This window comes from Manacus candei, unplaced genomic scaffold, assembly GCF_025592945.1.
Source record: "Manacus candei isolate 608988 ecotype Guabito, Panama unplaced genomic scaffold, ASM2559294v1 h1tg000014l, whole genome shotgun sequence".
NCBI lineage: Eukaryota > Metazoa > Chordata > Aves > Passeriformes > Pipridae > Manacus > Manacus candei.
The window spans coordinates 77,966,517-77,991,532 of NW_026138062.1; the positions used below are offsets into that span (position 1 = coordinate 77,966,517).

At 43.9% G+C, this 25,016-nt stretch overlaps 1 protein-coding gene across 1 annotated transcript in view; it reads right to left on the reverse strand.

The window, feature by feature from the left end:
• The window catches only part of EMSY (EMSY transcriptional repressor, BRCA2 interacting), a 37,483-nt gene that overhangs the window by 5,822 nt on the left and 6,645 nt on the right, over positions 1-25,016 (reverse strand). Inside the window, 13 exon segments of the mRNA XM_051779456.1 lie at positions 719-867; positions 3,583-3,738; positions 4,016-4,180; positions 5,405-5,603; positions 6,500-6,673; positions 8,190-8,326; positions 9,630-9,803; positions 11,520-11,669; positions 13,238-13,492; positions 14,672-14,939; positions 19,325-19,584; positions 22,934-23,086; positions 24,362-24,537. Coding sequence (XP_051635416.1) covers positions 719-867; positions 3,583-3,738; positions 4,016-4,180; positions 5,405-5,603; positions 6,500-6,673; positions 8,190-8,326; positions 9,630-9,803; positions 11,520-11,669; positions 13,238-13,492; positions 14,672-14,939; positions 19,325-19,584; positions 22,934-23,086; positions 24,362-24,537 — 2,416 coding nt within the window.

Genomic DNA, 25,016 nt, shown 5'->3' on the forward strand with positions numbered 1-25,016 from the left:
CTGAAGTGCCCAGAGCTTAAAGCCCTGCAGAGCTGAGCAGGTCCTGACCAAAGGCAAAGGAGTGGTTTCAGTAAGACTTCACCACAAGCTGCAGTGTTTGTTTGAAGTGTTTGGGATCCTCATGGTACACATCTAAGTACCATCTGACTTCTGATTCAGAGAAGTTTGCCTTTTCACCGGCTGAGGCCCTCAGACGGCAGGGACAGTGTGTGCTCTGGGTACTGCCCAGGTTCTGCTCAGCCCTCCTCCCCCTGCACTGCCACCAACATCAGCTGAAGAGTCCAGGCCCCTGCAACACAACCACCACCCTCACCACCAAAACACAGTCATAGAAAGGTCTGGGCTGGGAGGGACCTTAAAGCCCATCCAGTGCCAGCCCCTTCCATGGGCAGGGACACCTTCCACCAGCCCAGGGTGCTCCAAGCCCTGTCCAACCCGGCCTTGAACAATTCCAGGGATCCAGGGGCAGCCACAGCTTCTCTGGGCAACCTGTGCCAGGGCCTCCCCACCCTCATAGTAAAGAATTTCTTCCCAATATCTAATCTAAACCTGCCTTCCTTCAGGTCATTAAGGTAATCCTACAGTTACTAACTTGCCCGTACACCGAACGTTTTTGGTGGCAGCAACACGACACATTCACCCAGAACAAGCCCTGGTCCCGTACAATTCATAGAGCCTGCTGTTGTGTACAGACTGCTGGGAAAAGAAAGGGTCCAACCTGCTGCATGATGTGGGTGATGGCACCCGTGGAGGAGGCGGGGATGGATTTCACCACCACGGAGGTCTGCGTTGCGGTCTGCGACTGCGCCACGTGCTGCAGGAGGGTCCGCGGGGGCTGCGCTGGCGGCGGGGGCTGCCGATGGCTCACTGCAAGCAAAGAGGTCAGTGCCACTCCTCCAGAGCCTCCTCAGGGCTGCACCAGGGCACTCCAGCCTCAGCTGGCACTCCAGCCTCAGCTGGCAGCACGGAGGAGCGGGAAAGGTCCCTTTGCTCCGGCCTCGAGGGGCACAGCTACTCTGAGAAACCTCCCCGGGGGGCTCGCTTTGCTCTCTGTTTCCTGAGTCACCACGCTCGGTCCAAAGCTCCTCTGGCCTCCCTCTCCCAACACACCAACTCTGTTTATGCTCCATTGTCATCTGGGTTCTTTGTGCAGCACCAGTATAACATGCAGAGCACGAGTTAATTCTGGTTTTACACTGGTAAAAGCACCTCCACAACTGACTGCAATTAAGAACAGCAAGCCTTGCTCACTGAATTTCTACCACTGAGAAAATGCACAAAAGACCCTCCAGAGCACAGGCTAAATTTGGGAGATTAACACGTAGAAAATATTTGGGTATTATGAAAACAAGGGAGGCTGATCCGACATGACCTTGTCACAGGTCTGTGTCACTTCTAAGAACAGATCCAGCACGAGTTACAGAGTTGTGGTGTGGGTCTGTAATTAAATAGGGGATCAAGAGAAAAACTACGTGCTGCTGAGAAAAAAACCCAAACAAACCATTCTATATTGTAGTCACTGATATGAATCCAAATCACTTTATACCTGTCCATATTAATAGGCAAATATTTGCTTTATATCTTAGTTACAAAATACTTCATAACTGAAGGAGAAGAAGCAAAAAGTTGTAAATTCAGTTGTAGCATAACTTAAAAAGTTTCTAGTGACCTTCCTGATTGTTAAAAGGAAGGTCATATTTTGAATTAATATGGTAATTTTCCTTTCTCACTCCAAGAAAGGAGATGGATTATATCAATACCGGCCTGCATGCTGTGCCAGATTCATCCTGGACACCTCCCAACAGTTCCTAAGCAATTGAAAACTTAATTTAAAAGTAAAGTTTCTAACCTATATGGTTGTGTAGATATTCTTCCGAATGTGAACCAATACAGTGTTGTCTTCCTGAGTCTGCAGACAGACAAGAAATGGTGACACTGAGATGTGTGAAGTGCTCCCTTCACCTCAGGAGGAAGCACATGCCGAATCCCAGCTCCCACAGGGATTGCAGTGTGCCTAATCCTTTGGTCCAGGGGCACGCAGGACATTTCACACCACACTACAGACTCTTTACTATCTTACTACTGAATTTTTAGCAGAAAATACAGCTCTGTGGGTTACTGATAAATCCAGAGAAGCGCGAATTAAAAAAGAAGAAACACTCAATGACCTGCATTCCCTGGCAGTGTTCACAGAAACTGGGGGAAGGGACAAAAATCTAAGAGCAAAATAAACACTTTTGTGCTGCAGCAGAACCTGCTGCTCCTCTGCCCACAGCAGCCTGCAATCCTCAGGGAGATTCCCAGATTTCAAATCAATGTTTACAAAACTCCCAGTGTTTCAAACAGTGACATCTCCAGGAAGTTCTCAGCTTTTGTACTTTGCGTGGCTTCTAAGCTGCAGAAAAGGACAAAGACACTGACTGCAACTCCCCATCCTGCCTGCCAAAGGCCCTATTTTACATCAACTTGCACAGCAAGACCTGTCAAAAACTGGAACCTTGACCATGTGCTCAATGCACAATATCCGTGCCAGGGAAGGAGAAGTGCTCTCCAGTTAGCAGGCAGTTATTTGTTGTGCTTTGGAGTTTGTTTTAAGAGAGATCCGAGGGAGCAGGACTCAAACATTCAGAATTGTAGCAGATACAGTAAGTGTTATTTAGAAGAATAACAATAACATCCTCCCCAGCTCCAGTTTCACACAAATTTAGGCCGTACAAGGGATGGAAGCGAGGGGAGGAAGCACAGAGCAAAATATCAGATTAGACATTTAGCACTAAACCCACTGGAGTTACAGATATGTACCTAAACAATTCAATACAAGTTTTATTTATTCCTCTATTCAATGTGGATTTTCAACACGCTTCTGCTTTCCTTTTCCAAAGAAAGCAGGGAGGGAGACCAACAGTGTGGACTTAAGAAATTAAAATGGAAAACAGGCAATTTGATCCTCTCATGAAGTGGCTCACACCTAATGTTGGGGAGCATCAGAGAGACAAGGACTTACACAAAATGGATGTCCAGATAGGAGGAGTCAGGAGTTTAAAAAGTTAAGCACTGAATTCCAACCAGAATTTGAATTATTTAAAGTGTAAATTTATCAGTTTAAAGCTTTCTAGCAAATGAAGAAACTGGGGACCACATTAGCATGCTAAATGCACACCTGGCTTTAACTCAGGACTAAATGGGTTTTAACTCAATGTCTGACTCCTCTCAATATGTACAAAAAACAGGATACAGTTCCTGTAACTTCACCTTCCACTTTGTCCTTACTGGACATTATCCTTTAAGACAAGTGGGACAGTCTGTCTTCTTCATCCAGGGACCAGAAAATCTATTCAACCGTGATGTCTTAAAGCAACAACCCTTTGTATCAGTTAGAAACATGTTCCCTTATGGCCCAGTAAAGCAGATACAATCTCTGTCCCCTCACAGGGTCTCAAGAATGGAAGAAAAGACTCGTTTCCTCCACAGAAAACTACAGTGAAAACATGAAAGTGAAACCTATTGTGAGAAAACTCCAAAATTAAGTCCCCAGACTTCAACTGTAAACCCACCATCACACTGCCTTAGACACACACTTACCAGTTGTGATATATTCAGCCACTAATTCTGACTCTACAACAGCAATTGAAGGACTTTCTGGGGAATGCCTCTTTTCTTGAGTCATCTGGATTGGAACAGCCATCTGGCTCAGGTCAATGGTGGGCTGCCTTGGCTTCGATTCCAACTTCTCCTTCACTGCTTCAAGCAGAAAAACATTAAGTCAGCCTCTAACATATAAACCTCCATAATAAAACAAACCTCCAATATAAATGCACCAGTTCAATTAAACAGATCATGAACACTAGAGAACAGATGCACCAAATACATGCAAACAAACTGATACAGGATAAGAAGAAAGGAACCAAGTTGATTCAAGAGAGGTGCTTTTCAATTACAAAACTTATTACAAAGGGCTGCTTAAGCAAAAAATAACCTTTGAAGTTATCCTAGACAATCTCATGGGTTTTCAGACCTGTTGTCTGCTGAAGTTCCAGCAAAGCTTTTATTGTGGAAGTAGCTGACTGAGATTCACTGGATACATCCTGGTAAATTATTGTAGGGCTTGTGTCCACAGCAATTTCATGTTCTGACCAGTCTTGACTTCTTGAAGCAATCACATGGACCACAGGCTGGGAATCTGTTTGTTAAAGAACAAAGGCACATCACAGAGTCATGGAATGTTTTGGGTTGGGAGGACCTTAAAACTCATCCAGTGCCACCCCCTGCCACGGGAAGGGACACCTTCCACCAGTCCAGGCTTCTCCAAGCCCTGTCCAACCTGGCCTTGGACACTTCCAGGGATGGGGCAGCCACAGCTTCTCTGGGCAACCTGTGCCAGAACCATTTTGGGCTGGAGGTCTCTTGTCTGACTTCTCGCTTTAAAGCAGTTTAAAATTATACTAAGTTATTCATTATTCATTAGAATTTTGACCACTGCCAAGGATGCACACTCTGATTCTGCAACACTAGTTTCTATTACAATTGACTCTTGAAGTAAAACACTGCTGATGTTATGAACGATTTCCAGGAAAAAAATCCTGTATCTTAGTTTTTTTCAAAAGACTTTGTTCCAAAAAATCAAAATTCAGAAGGTTTCTTTGTATGTTGAATTTGCCTTGGATTGAACTAGGTTTTTTCACAAGGTTTTAGCAGTTCAGCATTCTGAATTAATGGTTCCTAAATTTTGATAAGTTGTTTGAATCTTCAAAACTTCTTAAAATTCACTTAAAATGGCAGTATAGACCAACAATCACAGAATTATACAGAAGGGGTACAAAGGATTCTCTGAGACATTTGCTTTTATTTGCTGCAGTGACACATCCTCTGGTCACTTCCAACCAGAGGCTGGGTGCTGTTTATGCCCTATTATTTATGCTCCTCTTCTACACACAGAGCTGCACCTGTGCCATGGCTTGAAGCCAGGGCAGCATTCCCATCGGGACTGCATGTCTGATCCATGTCCTGGTGCACACGCACGTGCATTTATAAAAGGACCAGAATCTGTGCTGTCCCATGGCAGCTGTCAGTCATGCAGCAGAGATGCTGTCACACAGGGAAAACCAGGAACTGCCAAAATAACCCCAAAACCTGCTACACTGCCTGTCCCCTGGCAGACCCCCAGACACAGGGAACAGGGGGCCTTGTGTGACAAGCTGGAGCCCAGCAAGGAATCGCTGTGTCCACTTTTCAGGAGAAATGCCAGCGCACAGTAAGCAGCTCAAAAGAAAGATAAACAGAAAAATAAGGGCACAGTGGCACTTTGGTGTAACAGCCTGGGTGAAAACCCGTGCTGGCAGGAGACACACAGTTATGTGACACCTTGGGGATAGTCCCCTTGGGGTTTTCTGTGACACCAACACACCTTGAGAGCTCTGGGAGGACTCTGTGGACGAGGAGCTGCTGTCGGTGTAGGTCTGTGGTTCCTCCTTCACCTCTGGCAGAGCTGGGGTTCCTGTCTCTGCCACCCTGGATGCCTGCTGCAACGTCTCAGTCACCAGCTGCCTGGTCTGCTCACTCACCACCGTGGCCTGGAACGTCACTGGCTTTGGTTTGATCAGGACCTGATCACACAGATACATTTGTGTTCAGTCAGAGCACTTGAGAAAAGGGGTCTGAGCAATCAGAGCACAGGGTGCCACCAACAGACCTGGGTGCACCACCTACATAATATACACGTTAGTCACAAATCTACCTCTAAATTCAGCAACTGATTATTAAACCACAAAGCCCAAGTAAATGGCAATGCACAAGAATGCACTTCTCACTCAGTAATTTGAAGTCTTAACAAAATAAACCGCTAAAGAGTCATTTTTCAGGACTAGATACTACTCTAGTGTGGTAAGAGAAAGCTGTGCAAGTGAGCTGGGACATGCACTGCACTGGGAAGGACAAGCACCTCCACAGGAAATCCAGTCCTGAACTATCAGGCACACAACACGTTATATCTGATAAAAGTTTAATTCTTTTAAACACTAAGTGCAGCCAGAGAAAAAGCTGAAACTGAAAGCACCCAAAAAAGAGCCTGACTCTGTGTATTTAGCCCCATCAACCACACAGGGTTGCAGGGACAACCTGAACAGACACTGAGCAGAAAATAAACTGCAATAAAACCTCAGATTTGATGGACGACCTATGTCCAGACCGTGCATCTTTATTTCCCAGGATCTAACCATCATCTGTCAGACTTAAACAGGCACCTAGAGCCATGACCAGACAGTTTCAGCTCTGGAACAGGCTTAGTAAATCCTTTTGGCTTGCTCAGGCCTCCAGAAAGAGCCAACAAATGCAAATGCTGCTCAAGAAATCAGAATCAAGGCCACCTTGTTCCACCACTGAGTCTCATTCCCCACAGACAAATATTAATCCTGCAACAAATGAGGCAACACAGTGAAAAATGATTTACTTCCCATTAAAATGGAGGGGTACATTCCAAGACAGAAATGGGTCCTCACTGTACCTGCGTTTTCCCTTGCTGCCCATAAACAATTTTAGTTGGGATGATTTTGGTGGCTGGCTGGACCGTGGACCCTATTCCTTTGGGCTGTGTAACAATCATTTTTGTGATGGGTCTTGTGGCAGTGATGATAGCAGGTTTTGCTCCTGCTGGCACTGCCTGAATAGTTTTCTCCCCCTGTAGAGAAGCCAAAGTTTACAGGTTAACTTTATGAAACTGTTCAGTGAGACCCACTTCTCTAAAAAAAAAAAAATATAGTTATAGATGAATGTGTGTACCATGAAATAAACTTGCTGCTGCAACTAGACTTACTTGAGACAAAATACATCAGAAGACCAAGAACAAAAGAACCTACAGCTTTGAATGGAAAAAGCTACCAAAATCCCCTTTTCCATTACTTTACCTTCTGAACAGCTCTGAAGGGGTGAATAAAAAGGAGTAACTAAAAGACACTGAGAAGTCTTTTGAAGTTGCTTCAAAGAGTTTACCTAAGTTGGAACTTTCCTCAAATCTTTCACAAATGTTTTTGAAAACCTCTAATTTCTATTAACACTGACTGTGGCAAGACATCTACAAAACTTGAACTGAGATTCTAAAAGGGAATTATTTAAATATAGATTTTTGTATTATCCTCAGGGCCAAGACATTAATTACACATGGATTTCTTTTAAACAAAGTTCACTTCATCAACAAATGCAGATTCACAGCTGTGCCACAGGAATCATTTGACTATGGAACAGTGCTGATATATGAACAGACTCCTCATAGCTTAAGAGCAAAGACGCTGAACGTGGTTTTTTTAAGCTCTGCAGAGTAACAAACCAAATGAGTAACAACATTAGTTGCCAGTTCTCCTATATTCCTACCAATATCCACCAAATAGGAGGAAATCCCGAAAAACATACTTGTTTCAGAAATATCCTCCCATACTCCTAGTTCCTATTGTGTAACAAAATAAGATTTCCACTTGTCTGAAAATACATCTTGAATTCTGAAAATCAGGAAAGTTCAAAATTTAAAAAAAAAAAGAAAAATTCCTAAAAGGTTTAGAAAAAAACCTCTGTAGTTCTGCTACTAAGCAGTCTTTAAAATGTTACATTAAATGCATTAAATCTCACAGTTCAATGTAGGAACATTCATTATTTTCATTTACTAGTACTTAGAGGTGAACTCAGTTGATGCTGGAAACTGGATTTTATTCTTAGTACACGTGTCAGGTTATCCAAAAAATAATTCAGGACAGTACAATGCTCAGGTACAGGATGGTACAGTGTCACACACCACATACACTGAAAGGGGGTTCCCCTGCTGGGAAGGCACAATTTATTTCTGCCTGTTTAATATGAACAGTTGGGGATACAAGTTTATAACCCAGGACCCTGGTTCTCCCTAGAGCACAAACAGGGGAAGATTCCAGTCATGTTCATCCACTTCATCACTTCAGCATCACAAAGGGAAAAAAGGCAAGTTCAAAAATTTCTATTTTCCTTTAACTCTGAAAACATTCCCAGCTGGCTTTAAGCACAGAATCCCATCCTGTGGCCCACAGTGGCCTCCCAAACAGCCCTGACACCAAGGCATGCTGGGTCTGTTAAGGAGCTCATGCAGTGGGCTTTCCAGAGAGCCCTGGGCAGCAGGAATGCAGCAGCACACACAGCTCACCTGGCTCAGGGGCACTCAGAGCCTCACTTACCCCTGCGTTCAGCAGCGTCGTGACAACGTTCTTGCCTGGAAGCCCTTGGATTGTAGTTCCTTTCCCAGTAGTCTTTTGCACAACAATCACATTGGGTTTGGATGTCATCGGAATTGTGGTGATTTTGGTTGTAGTTCCTAAATTTTTGCGGGAAAAGAAACAGTGTGCAGTTTATCCCATTTTGTGTATTCCCCTTCACTGTGGAAGTCAGGGAGCTACAGAAGAGTCATTGTATTTAAATCTGACAAGCACAACAAGAAGCCAGACTCATCTGGAATGGGAATCATTATTATCCTCATCAGGATCAGTCACAGCTTTCCCCACATTAGCTGGTGCTCAGGAGAATGATACTTGCACTTGTGTATAAATTCACTAGTAGGCCTAGAAATCATCTTAACAACTCATCATACCCACAACAGGCTAAAAAAAGTTACTTGCTCCCAAAGAACTGCTGCAGCATCCCTATATACGATTTTGTAGAAATCAAGACCTGAAAAAACTGAGGTACCTCTGCCAGATTCCAGGCCAGAGTGGGTTTCCTGAAGAGCTTGTGCAGCACTTTCCAGGGACGGGAGCTGGCAGGGGCCATGTCAGGTCTTTGCTAAGCAAAGCTAAAGCCAAAACATATGCTAAGAAATTGTTACTGGTATAAGTGTGCTTGGACCTGGTCCTAAAGAAACCCTATCTTTAGAGGCTGGAGAATCCCAGAATGGTTTGGCTTGGAAGGGAACCTTTAAGATCATCCAGTTCCACACCCTGCCATGGGCAGGGACACCTTCCACTAGCCCAGGTTGCTGCAAGCCCTGTCCAACCTGGCCTTGGACACTTCCAGATGTGGGGCAGCCACAGCTTCTCTGGGCACCCTGTGCCACTCTGGAACTGGCAGAGAACCCAGGCTGGTCAGCAGACTAACAAAAATAAGCAGCAGGGTCTGCACGAAGCTGGGAGGGAAAGCTTAAGTTAGAACGTGGGCTAAAGGAAGGACAGGCTGACACTGATAAAATACCAAATAAGGTGGAGACTGCACAGCTGAATTTAACATATACAATTCATTTTTATTCTGGTTCTTTGGACATGTAGTAGAACAGAGAAGGGCAGCATCAAGATTATAAAATGCCTTACACTGGGGCCAATGGTGTTTTCTAACCTTTCTGCCCACTGTACAGCACAGCAGTCCCACCCCACACTTCCCTTTTCCTCCCAGGCTTCCCTCACATTTGATGTTTCCTTCTTAAACACAAGAACTGCTGCCATCCTTGAGAACACTTCACCTTCACAACTTCTACCTATTCCTTTCCTCTTCATGCTCAGCTATTTTTCTTCTGAATTCTCCAGTAAAGCTCCTAATAACGATTTCAGCATGGAACCCACCGGACAATCAGAGCAGGCCTAAAGTTATTTCTGCAGTAAGTCTTAATATCAAGGTACTCATATGCCTACCAGAGACAATATTACTGCTGATAATCTTCCCTCCCAGAGTGGCCAGAGACTTTGGGACCACAGTGATGATGCTGCCACTGGTGGTTTTGACGTAGGTGGCAGCCCCTGGCGCACCAGCCATGCGAGCCCCCAGGGACGGGCTCACCGTGGGCCGGGTGTACGTCGCTGGAGTGCCTGTTGGAAAGAGAGAAGGAGAAAGTTCACTGTCAGAACACGATCCTCTGCCAGCTATTTGTGGAAAAATAAGTTAGTTTAGGAAAAAAAAACAAACATCAGATTTATTCAGAGAGATCCCACACTGCGGTCTGTTGCCACCCTTCGCGATTCTTTAGTAGCTTTTTTATACCAATTTTAAATTAACATCCCAGTCTTCTGAAGTATTTTAACAAATGTTCCATGACTGTCTTATTTTAATTCATGTCCTTGTGCCTAAGGCTGTAATTCTCAATAGATGTTTGGATTCTGCCAGTGTTTTTGCCTTGTGCTCCCTTAGAGACCCAAGAGTCAGGCACCTGATTGCACTTCTAAAACTCATCCCTCCCTATCATGAAAGACACTCCTCTTACAGGACAGGCTGTTTACAAAGAGCATCAATGACTGCTCTAAATAACACTCTTAGAGAAAAACAAAATTTACCATGATGATGCAATTCTATGGACTTAGCACACAGCAGCACAAAAGAAACCTAACACGCTAAAAATGCCGTTTTTTCAGAAATAGTCCTTTTCTGGATGGAAACACAACAGAGTCCACAAAAGAAACTTGCTCAAAAATCATAAGTCAGCAGCTCCACAAACACTGCAATTCCATTCTGCTTGTAGTGCTGCAGATAGCACACTTAACGGGTAAAGATCACAGAGCAAAACAGTTTGTTACAGTGAGAAAGATGTGTGCACAATACATGTTTTACCAACTAAATAAACTGCAAAATTGCTATTTTTTTAAAATGAATTCAAGAATGCACCTGTGAGGTACCTGAAAAGTCGTAAAAACAACATGAACCCCTAGTTTATGCTAAGGATAAGAGGAGATGGCCTCAAGTTGCACCAGGGGAGGTTCAGGTTGGATGCTACAAAAAAACTGCTCATGGAAAGGGTGGTCAGGCATTGGAACAGGCTGCCCAGGGAAGTGCTGGAATCCCCACCCCTGGGAGTGCTCCAAAGGCACGTGGATGTGGCCCTTGGGACAGGGTTTAATGTGAACATGGTGGCGTTGGGTCAGTGGTCGGACTTGGTAATCTCAGAGGGCTTTTCAAACCTTAACATTTCTATTACTTGAATATTCCCAACCCATGCTAAAAAAACCAGGAAATAAGAGTTTTCTGAAAACCAGGATAAACTGCCTTTCAAGTTTTCCTCATGCAAGTTTACAGTCTGAACAGCCTGCATTATTTCTGATCTTTAATCAATTACAAACACAAATACAATTAGATGCCCAGAAAAACACTGGGAGTTGAAATGTCAATTTACTGGCCTTTCTATAAATTCACTGCAGGACTATGAGCAAGTCACCTGTCTTTTAAAGCCCATATATGTAAAACAGGAATGATGCTGACCTGTCTGCTGGAGTTAAATCAATGTAAATTTTGCAATATAACGTGCTACAGAAGTGCAAAGTATCTGTAGAAGCTGAAAGAAAACTTCCTTTAAAAAACCCCAGTGGGGAAGGAACAATGATATTTTTGTGTAGCAATTCAAAGATCCCAAGAAGAGTAAAAGAGCCCTCAGTGCACAAATCCTGACGTAGAATAAATAACAGCAGGAGTGTGAATGTGCTGTTGTGCTTCCTGCTCAGGAGAGAGAAGTGGGGGTTTTTAACCCTACTGAGCCATGTCTGGTCACCTGGATGTCTGGGTTTACCCTCCCTTCCCTTCTCAGAGCCAGAACTTACCAGTGGGAGTAGTGCCCAGTTTAGTTGTCATGATAGTCCCATTACTGCTAACCACCATAATGGGTGAATTGCTACTGCTGGGCAAGGTCGCTGTAACTGGTTTGGGAAGGATTTTACTGGGCTGCACCTGTTGAGTGATTATTTTAACACCTAGGAAAGGAGAAAGTCACTGTTAAAATACAGGCACGATAAGTTACTCTCTGAAATGCTTTCTCAGACCAAGGCCCAGCGGGCAAGTAGCCCCACGAGGCTTCAATTCTGAGCCCATGTATTCTTGATCCTGAAAAAAAGTTATTTCATTTTTGAGGGCTGGGTTTTCTTTGCTTGGGTTTGGGGTTTTTTTGTTTGTTTTGCAAATACCAAGGCAGCCATCATCTTTGCCTTTCAAGTGCCTGTTTCAATTCCTAGCTACTCTCACTGGGGCATAGGATTCCATACCATCATTGCTTTGTTTGATGTAATTTTTAAACTTTTCCTGGTCCACGATTCAAAAAGAAGAATGTTTCCCAGGAGCCAACAGGTTACAATCAAGACTGAATTGGTTCATATATAATGGACCATCTAAAAGTGAAGTAATTCTTCAACAATTTAGTCTGTAAATCCTAATGGGTCTTAATTAGTCTAGACAAACTTCGCCACCCTGAACAAATTAAAAAAAAGCCTTTTGCACAAAGAGCATTAGTGACTGTAAGGAAGCAACTGTGACCCTGGCTAGGGAAGGTTATTTTAAGTAAACTGTTCTCTTTCCTCTTGATTTATTGGTTACCTTGAAGCCAAAAGGAACTGAGCTTAAAAAATGGTATTTCTAAAGAAACTTTTACCTAAAAAGCACATTGAGCCTAAACCCACGGGAGAAGACAAGGAGTGAAGCTCTTATTGATCAAATATTGTTCAGTGATGGGAGGATGGAAGCCTTTTATCTGCCTTCATTAGCAGCTATTTTTTCCTCAAGCCATGGTCCTAGAATCCTTAAGGAAGTTTTATCAAAGGACAGAAATAGCTCTGTTTATTTTTTCGTTCTATGGTCTATATTAATTCTTTGATCTAAACAGTATGACTACAAAATGGTAATTTTACTGACATGATTAATACAAAATACTAATTTTATGTTAATATATATATATAAATACTTTGCACTTTTATAGCATTTCTTCCTTTAGAAGTGGGTAACTTTGCAAGCATTACTTCTTACTGAGATAAGAACTGTATGCTACTGCAGAGAAAAGCCAAGGAAGAAAGATTACATGACTTGCCCAAAGTCAGCTGAATGAATCAGTGTTACAAAAAGGATCCAGTCCAACTTCCAGATCTAATTGTATTTGTTTTGACAAGTACCTCAAAAGTAGGGTTTGATTTCTGGACCAAAGAAAAGAATTAAAACATGGATTAACTTCTTTTTCCAGTTGATACAGTTGAACAGCTCCTGGATCTTCAGAAAACTGGTCTCTTCCAGGCTGCCAATCACATTACTTTTGAAGTCATTTACATACCTCTCAACCTCTAGAGATAAAACACGGTCTGTAACACCTGAACCAAACAAGAAGAATGAAAGAACCAAATTCTTTAATGAACGTTGGCTGCAAACATGCAAACATCTCCTCCTGCCGAGGTCAGAGCCCAGCGCTGCGCTCAGGAGATCATCCAGCTCCCCGTGCACAGCGTGGGCAGGACCCCGCGGCCACAGCTCACCAACACGACCCCAGAGCAGCCCCCACTACCTGATTCCTGCTTGATCTGAATGGTGGGCTTGATGCCAGGGGGCAGCTGGGCCTGCTGGGGTTGCTGCTGGGCCCCCGAGGAGGGCACCAGCTGCTGCTGCTGCTGCTGGGCCGGCGGGACCTGGTGCAGCTGCTGCTTGGGAGGCTGCTGGTGCTGCTTGGGGAACTGCGCCAGGAGCTGTGAGGGGCTGCCCACCAGAGCCTTCGGGGAGGGCAGCCTGGTGGAGGCCACCTTGATGGCTGATGTGGACACACCTGCGGGAGAGCAAACGGGGGGAGAGTGAGCAGTGCATCGCCAGACACTGCCATTCCCAAAACAACTGTGCATTCCAACTGGCTTTGCTGCTGGAAAAGGCATGGGGATCTGTGAGGGAACAAAGCTCCCATGTAGCAGAACTGCTCTGTCAGGAGGCAAGGGAGTTTAACTTTCTTTACATTGGGAGGGATTATCAGTTTATGTCCCAAAATGTTTCACCAGCATCTTCTGCACTGACAGCTGGAAAAAAACTGTTACAGAGATTCTCTACCTACTGTATTTTAGAATTAAAGTCTCTTCCACAAGCAAACCCAACTAAAAATCAATGGTTTCAACAGTCTGCTGTAAGCCCTTCTGCTCTGTGGATTAGTATCTGATTATATTAATAGAAGCAATATGGAAGGAAAATACCTCGTCAGCCTTGATATGGTTACCCAGTTTTGTAGTGTGGAACAAGAATGGAAAACACAAGCCAGGAAAAACTGTGATGTGACACTTGTCACTGTCAGGTGGGGGTTTTTTAAGTGCTGCTCATTAAGATCCCTTCATTCACTCCCAGCTTCCCTTTCAAAGGTTAGCTGGTGGCTGTGAAGCTGAACAGTCCAGCTGGCACACACAGCTGCAACTTGAAATCAGAAACCTGAAAATTTTAATCAGGCCCACTCAGGCCTTAATTATAAAGGACTTTAGAACTGACGTGCTGATAAAATACACAGATAACAAGATGTAAACACTTCTCTACCTCTCATAATTGTCATCGGGGTGTGTTAAACTGAAGTTGTGTTTCTTTGATGTTAGCTTTGCATGTTTTTGTAAACCAGGCTTTTAAGAGAAGCAATCACCTTCAAATATTGGAAACATCCCCTTCCATGCAGCAGGTGGAGTTCTCAAAGCCAGTCATTTGGAGGCTACAGCATTTTAATGATCAAAAACTATGTCACACCGCCCCACCACATTCTCCCTGAAAAGAGGATCTGCACACTAACTGTTGAAGTAAAGAGGAAAAAGAGTTCAGCAAGAACTTTTGTGGAGTCTCTTGGCTTAGTTCCATCAGCAGACTCCTCCCACATCTCCTGTGCTTTACCCATCAGACACCAAGTGACGCTGCCCGAAGCGTCATTCTCCAAAGCGCAATCCCTTGGATAAGACCCCTTGGAAAGGCAGAGTCAGGGCCATACCTTGTGCCACGGTGGACATGACCACGGAGGGCGTGGAGGACACGACAGCAGTGACAGCAATGGTGCTGGCAGTGCAGGGGGCAGCGGGGCAGCTGCTGCTGCTGCTGCCCACCGAGGGCTGGGCCGCCGTGATCACCACCGGCGGCTTCTGCGTCGTCGAGGCGATCACCGACGTGGGGACCAGCTTGGTGACTGCTGCATAGTTGTGGGACTTGGACAGGATGTTGGGTACAAAAGTTGAGCTTGGAGAGGTGGTTACTATTATCACCTGAAAGAAGAAAAAAAGAAGAACAACAGGAAATTCATTTGTCCTTCGCACGCGTTCAGGAGCATAAAACTGCAGTTATGGGCCTGCCTGTGTATTTAGTTTTAGAGATACGTGATTATTAAGAGCATTTAAGAGTGTCATAATCACATTTGCTGGCAACAGAAAGTTTCAATTATTTTAAAGAAGTGGTGGTAAACATTTCCTCAAAATTAGAAGGATTTTTTTTTTTAAGGAAAACCATTACTGTGCAATTAAAATAGCATTATCTCATGTCTGAAGGCAAACAGACAGAAACGAACTGCTTGACTTCATTATACTGAGCCAGAAAGCCTGAAGCCCATTTTCAATGGAACTGAATGGAGGTTCAGCAAGATTTAAGCACCATTCTCCCAAACCTTGCACAAATAGCAAGAAATGGCAATGAGAGAGAATAGGTGATGGGGTTTTTCTCTTTAACAATTAACAAGCACTTGCTGAGCCAATAATGGGAAATATTTTTGACCTACAAGGCTGTAAACAATGCTTCATCAGTGCAAGAAAAATGGTTGAGGTTTGAAACATTTTCTGCTCTAATTAGTGCTCTCAGGAAGTAGAAATTCTTCCTTATATGCCTGAAAACCATTTGTTTGAAGAGAATAAACATCATCCCAGTGCAAGTTACAATTACAACTCTATGAATCTGATCTGACATAGAAAACCAGAGAATTCATGACAAGATTGGAAGAGGTCTGTCCTGAAGCAGCTGACCTAGAAAACTAAGCCTTTATTATTATTTATTATTGAATATGGGGACAGTTTACATAAAGAAAACTTTTATTCTACTTATATGTACCTTCTTGTACTTACACAGTTAAAATAGGAAAAAAAGCACAGAAATACAACATATCTTCAGTTTACCATGCAAGAGTATTGAGAAATTATTTTAATAATGCAATTGTTCCAATAAAAATTTAGTTTATTAAAACCTTGAAAATATCAACTTATTAATGATTCCATGTAACAAGAGCAGACAGAACAAAACAGTACAGGAGGAGCAAAGAAACCTGGGTCAGCTCACACACAAAGCCTTACACTGCTACCCAGGGACTACTGAAACCTCGCCTGATAAAGAAATAATATGATAATGGCACCAAAAATACACTTAAGCAAAAGATTGAGCAGTTTATAATTTGTTTAAAGAAAAATGGAGGACAAAAATAAAAGGCAATAACCACGTGGATGGAGTAAGAGTAGCAAATTTCCCCACTGTGGCTATGGCTGCCTCTGCCTCTCCTTTTGCCCCAGGCCTCAGTTTTATGGTCTCTGCTCCTTAGCTCAGCCTTTCATGTCCTGATCTGAGGAAACCCAAAATCTCACTGTCCCCTGGAGCAGGCTGCCCACACCTGAGCAGTTCTCCCTGCGCCTTCCAGGGAGAACATTTCTTTGCATCAGTCTTAATCTCGCCTTCTGCCCAACCTGGATTTAATTAAAACCCCCTTCTCAAACTGCTCTTAGGCCACAACCATGCAGAGGAGCTGAACGTGGTACAGCTTGGTTCTGGTGGGAGAACTGCAGGGGAAAATGTGGCTCTGGAGCTTTACCTGTTCCCTACACTGTCAGTTAACACCAGAAACACCTCCCAAGTGTCTGACTCAGGGTCAGCTCCATTCCACCCAGGGTAACTAACCCAGGAATACAGGTGTCAAAGGACACCCTGCAGTTACAAAAGGTAGGTTAGTGTGAATATAAACCACAGTGCAACAGGGCAAGTTCAGCATCTCTCCTAAGTTCAGACACATAGAATGAATCTGGGCACAATCAAAGTCCTGAAGACCATTTTCTTCCTTCAGGGACAGAGAAAAACCATCAGTCCAAGACTATCACTTAAAAACACGTGATTTAATCATGCAAGGAGTAGGGCCTGTAAAGCACTGCAGCTCAGCAGTGACTGCTGTACCATGACTAAGCAGGTTTGGGTCTCTCTGTGCCATTTCATCTTTCAAAATTAACACAGCGGAACAAAGTTCAGTGAACTTCATGTGTGAAGTGCATCCAGAAAACAAAATTTGGTTAAAAATGTAAAAGCTCAAATCACAACTTTCATACTTCTGAAATACTGTTTTCTCACGTATATGTTGAAAGGATCAAAAGAATCTCTCTTGGTTACCAAAACTGCATGACATGTTTTACAGAGACTGCTTGGTTTTAAACATACACACACACACACAAAAAAATCAAGTTGGCTTTTTTGTTGTTGACTGTAATTGTTACAGTAAAAACTAATTCCCAACATACACTGAAATTAGTCCTGTCAGCTCCATTTTAACAGACATCCAAACCCAGTTCCTGAAAAATAAAGGCTCTGACTGCCAGGAACTTCACTAACTGGATTCCTTCTGTGTCCTAGACAGGGGACTTTATTATCAGACAATCCAGGAACCAGAGCTGTGACATTATTAGTTGTTACCACAAATCTGCCTTCACCCTACTAAAATGTCAAAGCAATTCAAAAAGCTGCCATGGAGAGACGAGGACCTTCATTCATATCCAAGAGCTCACAGTGAGCTTGGAAATGTGCTGCTGGATATGAGGGAACAAGTCTGACTTTCCACTGAAAACTACGGAAGGGGACTTCTCCCACCAAAACGATCCAGTGACATGTTTTGGTACATCTAAATCCAACAAAAGAGGGCAGTGTGACAAGTTCAGATACAAACTCTGCCCTGGCTGCCTCACCAAACCAGCACTGAGTTTCCTGTCACTGCAGATTAGTAGGAGTCAGATAATACTGTGCACAGCAAACCCTAAAATTCCCATGTCAGAACAGGCAGAGGCACAACTGCAGCAAACACCAACAGTCCATTCTTTTGGAGATTTAATACTCTCTGTCTTTAATTACCACGATATATAACACCCATACTTAATCCAACCCTACAGACATTTAAGGCAAAACAATTGTCTGTGCACAAAAGATGAGCCTAACGAGCAGCAGGACGGGTGGTTAAGCCCTGTAGCAGCTGTGGATTTGCTGCACTCAATGCAGGACATTTACTGGATGGTTTATGCTCACTCGTGGATTTCTATGAAATTTGATTAAGGACACTTATAGAACAGTGAATCAAATGAAAGCATCGAAGAGCCCTGGAGTGGGAAAAGGCCAGAGAGAGCAAGATCTTTATTGCACACTACTTCAGTTAATCTTACTTGGTTTTAAAGTTTCCAAAAATCGGGACATGGGAACCTGCTAATCCAAAGAGAGTCATAAAACAATTAAGACTAATAGAACAAACACCATGTGAAGGTTTGAGCTCAACAGTCAGTCTCTCACAGTCAGAAAAAAATGCTTGTTAGCGGCCAGCCTACCATCAGTCTGTCAGCATCGAGGTCAAATTAACTCCACAGAGACACCCCCCTCCCTGAAGTCTGCCTTAATTAATAACTGTGCCAAGAATGAACTTGGTCTGAGCCATTCATCTTTTTTTTTACATCTTAAGAACAGAAAAACAGACACATCTGATATGCTTCCTAAAGCATGGGAAAACAGTCGTGCCATAGATTAGGCACGTAAAAATCTGAGTCTAGTACACAACTTCAACAGGGAAAACCTTTCCCACACACTGCACTGTGGTGGAAGCTGGGCACACTCAGCTGAAATAATGCAACTGATTTTGACCACTGTTAATGCAGAATGAGAAATGGCACACTAGTACTGAAAGGAAAATAAAGCCCCCCAGTCTTTGATCAGCTCCAAGAATATGCTTTATAGAGCCAAGGAAACTAGCCTCTAGATAAAAAGCTTGGCAAGGGAAAGCCCATGCCATCTCTCCTGGAATTCTACTACTGCAAAGAATAATTATAAATAAGGAAAATAGAAATAAGAAAGATTACCTTTGACCAACAGTTGTTACCATCTGAAGGCTGTTCAGTGGCCTATGTGATCCAGTTCTCAGTGGACTAGTGTCCATATCACAAAACCCAACACCACAAAGGGTACTAACTGGCAACCTTGCTGGCAGTCTCACCAGAGAGGCCAAGAATTGAATGAGCATGGAGACTGAATCCCCTCTCATCCCTAGAAGTGGTCCCTTCAGGTCAGGGTTGAGGCACATGGCTGGGGCAGTCTGGGGGAAGCTTGCACTCCCGCTGCCTGTGCTGTACCTGTTCTGTGGATAAAAAGAGGGCTTCAGTCTCCACGGCTGTCAATCCAGGTCCTTTCACACACAGCTGAACTAAAGTCACACAAGAGCTCGGTTTTCTCTCGGTTCGGTTTAACGAGGGATTACCTTATCCCAAGGGCAATCCTTAAAAACCAGCCAGACAGTTCACAGAAAGGAAGAGTCAAACATCACATCTTACTCATTGACAGAAGCAGAACAGAGGAACATTTGGCAGCTTCCCCCACATACCTTCTGTGTTGTGGTGTTTGTCGTCTGCGTCGAGGGCTTCGTGAAGGTTATTTTCACAGGCGACATGTGTGGTGGCAGGGAGTTGGCAATGCTCTGCATTATGTTACTCATTTTGGGGCTGCCACTTACAGGCACTGTGATAGTTTTAGTGACAGGAGTCACTGCCTTCGGGACTTCTTTCAGGAGCACGGGGGAAGAGCTGGAGGAATTCGTTCGCCGCCTTTTGCGGGGCTTTTCATCGTCGTCCGAGCAGCTGACACCTGGAAAAGAAACACTTCTGCTGAGTTACACTGCCCCTGCCTGCAGCTCCCAGTGCTCCCCAAAACACTACACACTCCTGGAGTCTGACACCCTCTTGCAAGTAAGATAAAAAGGAACAGAGGGTAAATTACATCTCACGGTCACAACCAAGCTGGATCACACCTCAGACACTCTTAGTCCTTGGCACAGACCACACTCACAGCGCCAGGAACCAGAGGTTCCCTCCCAAAAACCCCAGTTGCTCAGTTACTGGGTTACTTCACTCAGGTTGACAGATTCAAAGAACACAAGAGCCAGCACAGGGATTTCATTCTGCCTCCAGAAGTTTGACTGATGAGGGGTTAGGGTTGGCACAATGCCATGCACATTTCAATTTAAAACCTTCTCACTGCATTGGTGGTGGTGGTGGTGGTTTTGTTTGCAGCAACTGCAAAGTTTATCCTCCTACAGTCTTCTCGATTTCAGCCTTTGCACCCACTTCCATGCCATGCTTATCCCTACAGTACCCTTCTCCCTTTCACCTCAATACAGCACCTTGAGATCCTTTTTTCAGTTTAACTATGAGGATTTAACCTCACTTTATCAGCTTTTCCCTTCTTTGGTGCATTTTGAGCAACAGATATAAAACGGATATAAAACACAGTCATGAAAAACAAACCAAGCCCAGGCTCAAAAGAGTTCCTTCTGCCTCACAAGCATCTACTGCACACATATAAAAAGAAACTGCTGCACTATTCAGCTCAGTAAAGGATAAAAGCATGATTAATGGATCTTAAACCCAAACGAAACTTTCCAAAGTAGGCAAGAGGTTCATAAGTTGGTCTAGATTACAGAAAGACACAAGTTAATAACCAAATTCTTACAGCTAGTGGGTAGCATTGAAGGCAGTGATTCTGAGATTTATGTTAACCAGTGTCAAGCTGTTTAAAAAAAGAAACCCAAACAACCAGAGAGAAGCTGAAGAGATGCAATCCTGCTTGTGCAGAAGACAACTGAAGATCCTGTTCCCTGTGCCTGGGGCTTGAAGACAAAAAGCCCCATCACAGCAAAGAGTAGCCTTGCTGCTGGTAACTCGAGCAAACTGGGTTGGCAGTCAACCTCTAATTAGGGTCAAGGTCTAATTATGGCCAATCTCTAATTAAAATCACATTCAAGCATTCAAAAAGTGAAGATGCAGGAATTAACATGGACAAGGAAGTGCCCAGTAGCACAGCAAGTAACTTCTGAGGAATGGGGTTCTGTGCCAGCAGGAGCCCCAGCTCCTCTGCAGGTCCCTCCCCAAGGACAGCAGCCATGCCCACAGAGGGACCCTGACCCAGGGAAGAGAAGCAAAGGCTTCGTTTGGAGCTGCCTTTGAACTCCAGCCCACAGTTGTGGCTGCAGCAGCACAAGGAAACTCTAACCACAATTTACTGCACCAGCCTCGTGGTGATCTCCCTCCACAGAGGAGAGGTTTGGTTACATGACTTCAGGGTTTATCATGGACAGGCTTTTAAGTATTACTCACATAGTGAGTGCACTATGCAAACTTATAACTGTGAGTGCACTAATCACACTGAACATGTGCAGGAGTTTCAGAACCTCAGAATCCATTTGAATCCAAAGTCCACAAGCAGCTGGAATGTTAGGACACAGCTGTTATTTTGCTGGGGCATCAAGAAATACAGAAGAGAGAACTATTTATTTGTGGTCCTCAACCACAAAAAAACCCCAAACAACCCAACAACCAACCAACCAAGAAGTAAGAAAGTAAGAATAAACTAGCAGAGCATTATTTTATGTTAAGCACAGCTCATTTCATCCCCTGTTTTCACTGCTGGGGTTCTGCAGGAACGTTTTTCCTTTCATGTCACGTTAGAAATTGCATTTGTACAAGGTCAAGCACAGGCATTCAGCTCAAAGGTAACCCAGGTCCACTGTAAGTCACCCCTGACAGGTGAGGAAGCAGAGGCAGGGAGGGGTTAATGGCTCAGTGAGGCTCTGGCTGGGGAGAGGGCACCCCACACACCAGTGCCAAAGGCGGGACTACAACTCACACCTCCCAAATTTGCTTCTGAGCAGCTTTGTGAAAATTAATGGGACTGATGTAACATTCTCTGACAGACACGTGATTTCTTAAAAACAAAACAACAAAATGAAGCACACAAAGTGGGGGAAAAATGAAATCTAGGGACAGGCAGAATAAAAATGATCAACCCTCTATCATGTGTCTAGACTGGTTTGATACTCATTACCATGTAATAATTCAATAGAGGACTACATTAAATTTTTAAGATGTTAAGAACATTCTCCCCTGAATCTTTAAACTGAAGCCAAGTGATTAGTGCATAAATCAGAAGAACCTTAATGCATTGGGTTCCCTGGGCTGACACAGCCACTAAGGATGGTGGTGTGCAGGTAACATTATATTTAAGTACAGTGTGACATTTCTGACTGGCTAGCAGCTTATACAAATGCACACATAGAGCAGAAAGACCGAAATAATTTAAAAAATATTAAAGATAACCACAGCAAGCATAAAAATACCACTTATAACCTTCGCTGTTAATCTTTCTTTGTCATTTTGACAGATACCAAATAAGGACTAAAGGAAACATTTTAATTATTAGTAAAATAAACTACGTACACTGAGGGCATACACATGAGGCTGCACTCTGCCTTTAGAACTAGCTGATTTATTAGCCAAACAAAGAAGGGGACACAATGGCACAAAAAAAAGACTGTTTCTATTTCCAAATTTAAATACATGAAGATGGGAATCTGGTTGGAATTCATATGAAGCCTTCACAGTTGCCCAGGAAGGCAAGTCTCACTAAGACTGACTTCCAAATCAATCACAAAATGGCCAGACATAGTCAATATGTAAGCACATAAATGCCTGCCAAATTGCATCCTAAAAAAAAAAAAAGGTCTGTGTCAACTGTGAAAGTGGAAAGGAGGGACCTTTTCTAATTCAAGGAAGTGAATACTATGCATTATTGAAGCAGAGTGAAGAGGGAAGTCCTCTGCAGAAGCAACCAGCAGAGCCACCTTAAAGACAAGTTCTCAACAAGATGGATTAGAAATCCACTGATACACAGCAATTTCTATATTTTATTTTCAAAATCTCTTCCCCTCTTGTTGTCCTTGCAGCATTACTGCTCCCTGCAGCATTCTGCTGCCAGCGGATTCATCCTGAACACAATTTCTCAGGAAAAGGGAAGCAATAAATTCATTCTTTGACCTAAACGAAGGCACAGAGGCCTTCAGTGACTTGCCCAGGGTCCGAGTGTTTAACTCAGTCTGTGCTCCAGCCCCCAGACTGTCCCTTTCCTTCCCTCTGGTGCAGCAGGTGCTGGGATCACTTACTTTTGACGTACACAGCACTTCCACTTGGCAAGACGACTACACTGGAGGCTGGGCTGGCGGGCCTGGGGGACTTCACTGTTGCTACACTGCCACTTGGAACTGGGGTGGATGTTGGGGTTGAAGTGGTACTTGTGTAGGAATAGCAAACCACCACTGAAGAGGAGAAAAGACACCTTCCATACAACTGCAGTGCAGAATCCCATTATTCTGTCGCTGTGTTAACAACTGAAATGGAAGCCAGAGACTCACTGGGTCATTACCCCCATTCCTGCCTCTGCAATCCTGGCACTGTGGAATGCTCCCCAGCTTCAGCTAAGCATGGCCACGGAGCTCAGGGCCTTCAAAGACAACACAGAAATCTAACCTCCCTCCTCCTCCCACCCCCAGAAATCTGTGCTGCCAACGTGAGCTTTTTTGGTATTTATCTGATGTTTTACTTCATAATTTGTTCTTTTTTACTTTAGAATTAATTCAATGCTTTGATCTTTCTGCTTTTCTGTAAACAACCATATCTAGACTTGTAACTGATAGAAAAGTGCTGTTGCCTCTCCCCAGCAGTACACCAGCTGAAACAACCAAAATATTCCTTTGGTAAGGAAGATTGATTTTGCTAATCAGCTTTTTTAAACCATTGCTTATATGTAATAATACAGTGATGCAGTATCTCACAAAAGCAGGATGAAACAGCCTGTTTCCAAGAAGTGTTACACATGTTCCAGTTGCATAAAGCACAATTCAGGCCTGTTCAGCCAAGCCAGCTGGAATGTGTACCACCATTATTTCAAAGGCATAGGGAAAGCAGAAAACAACCTTTTAAAGTGTTACCTTAGTATGTCTGATCTGAAAAAAAAAAAACCAACCACACAAACAGAAAACCAAACCAACATTTTCTTGACTTCCACCAAAATCCACTTACATTCTTAAAACAAAGTGTTCTGAAGTGCCTTTGATCACTTACAGAACTCTACCAAATCTTAAGCCACTGGTACAAGTTTTTAAAGCTTACAGAGCTGAAGAAGTTAATCGGTGAATGTTCCCTTCATTTTCTGACAAACTGGGATTTTTTTGCCGCAGTTGCTAGTATGCTTACCAACACAAAGCTGCCAGATTTATGCTGCAGAATACTGGAAAGGTATCTTTAAAAAAAAAGGGGTTTTTTATATTTTCTGTGAATAACGTTCGATAAGAAAGATTCGGGATTTTTTTTTTTTCATTGAATCAGAAGGGTTTGTGCTGGAAGGAACTTTAATAAGGTTCATTCAGTTGCACCCCCTGCCACGGGCAGGGACACCTTCCACTAGCCCAGGTTGCTCCAAGCCCCGCCGAACCCGGCCTTGCAATACCACCTTTGATTTCTAACACCGATTTCTGCCGTGACGTTATCCCTACGCTGCCCCGGGTCACAGCAGGGTCCCCTGTGCCCCTCACCTTCCTTGCTGCCGGTGTCTGCAGGCAGGGGGAGGGAGGAGTTGTGCTGCACGGCGGCGTTGGCCACGGCGTTGGCGGTGACGGTGAAGGCCGTCTGCGGCACCAGCCGCGGCATCAGCGGCACCAGGCGACGGCCCTCGATGGACCACTCCGAGGAGCTGTTGGGGCCAGACATGCTGAACAGAAAGGCACATCCTGTAAGTCTTTGCCCAGTTTCTGAATGCTCAGGATTCTTATTTAAGTACCTTTCCCCCCCCCACCAACGGTGAAAGTCTAAAAGGCAGTTCAGGACATACTCCAGCACTAACGTTCAACTTTCTTTGTTTCATGAGGGCCCTCACCTCTCTCAGCCAACACAGAAAACCTCCCACATTAAATTGAAGAGGTGATTCTTCTCTTACTGTTTTGTTTTACAGGGCTCAGAAGTGTGTGGGCATCACACTCAAACTCCCTTATTAGGTTAGCTACTATTCAGGCAGAGTTGGTACCCTCTACTTCTGGATAGCAATACCTAGAAACCCAACAGATTTCATAAAAGACTCCTGAAATGGACTATGTTACAGGGAAAACCCCTCAGCTTCTAATGCTAATCTTGTTTTGGCTGAACAGGAGAGTTCAAGACTTTACCAAAGTAGTCCCAAACAAGGTGACAGAA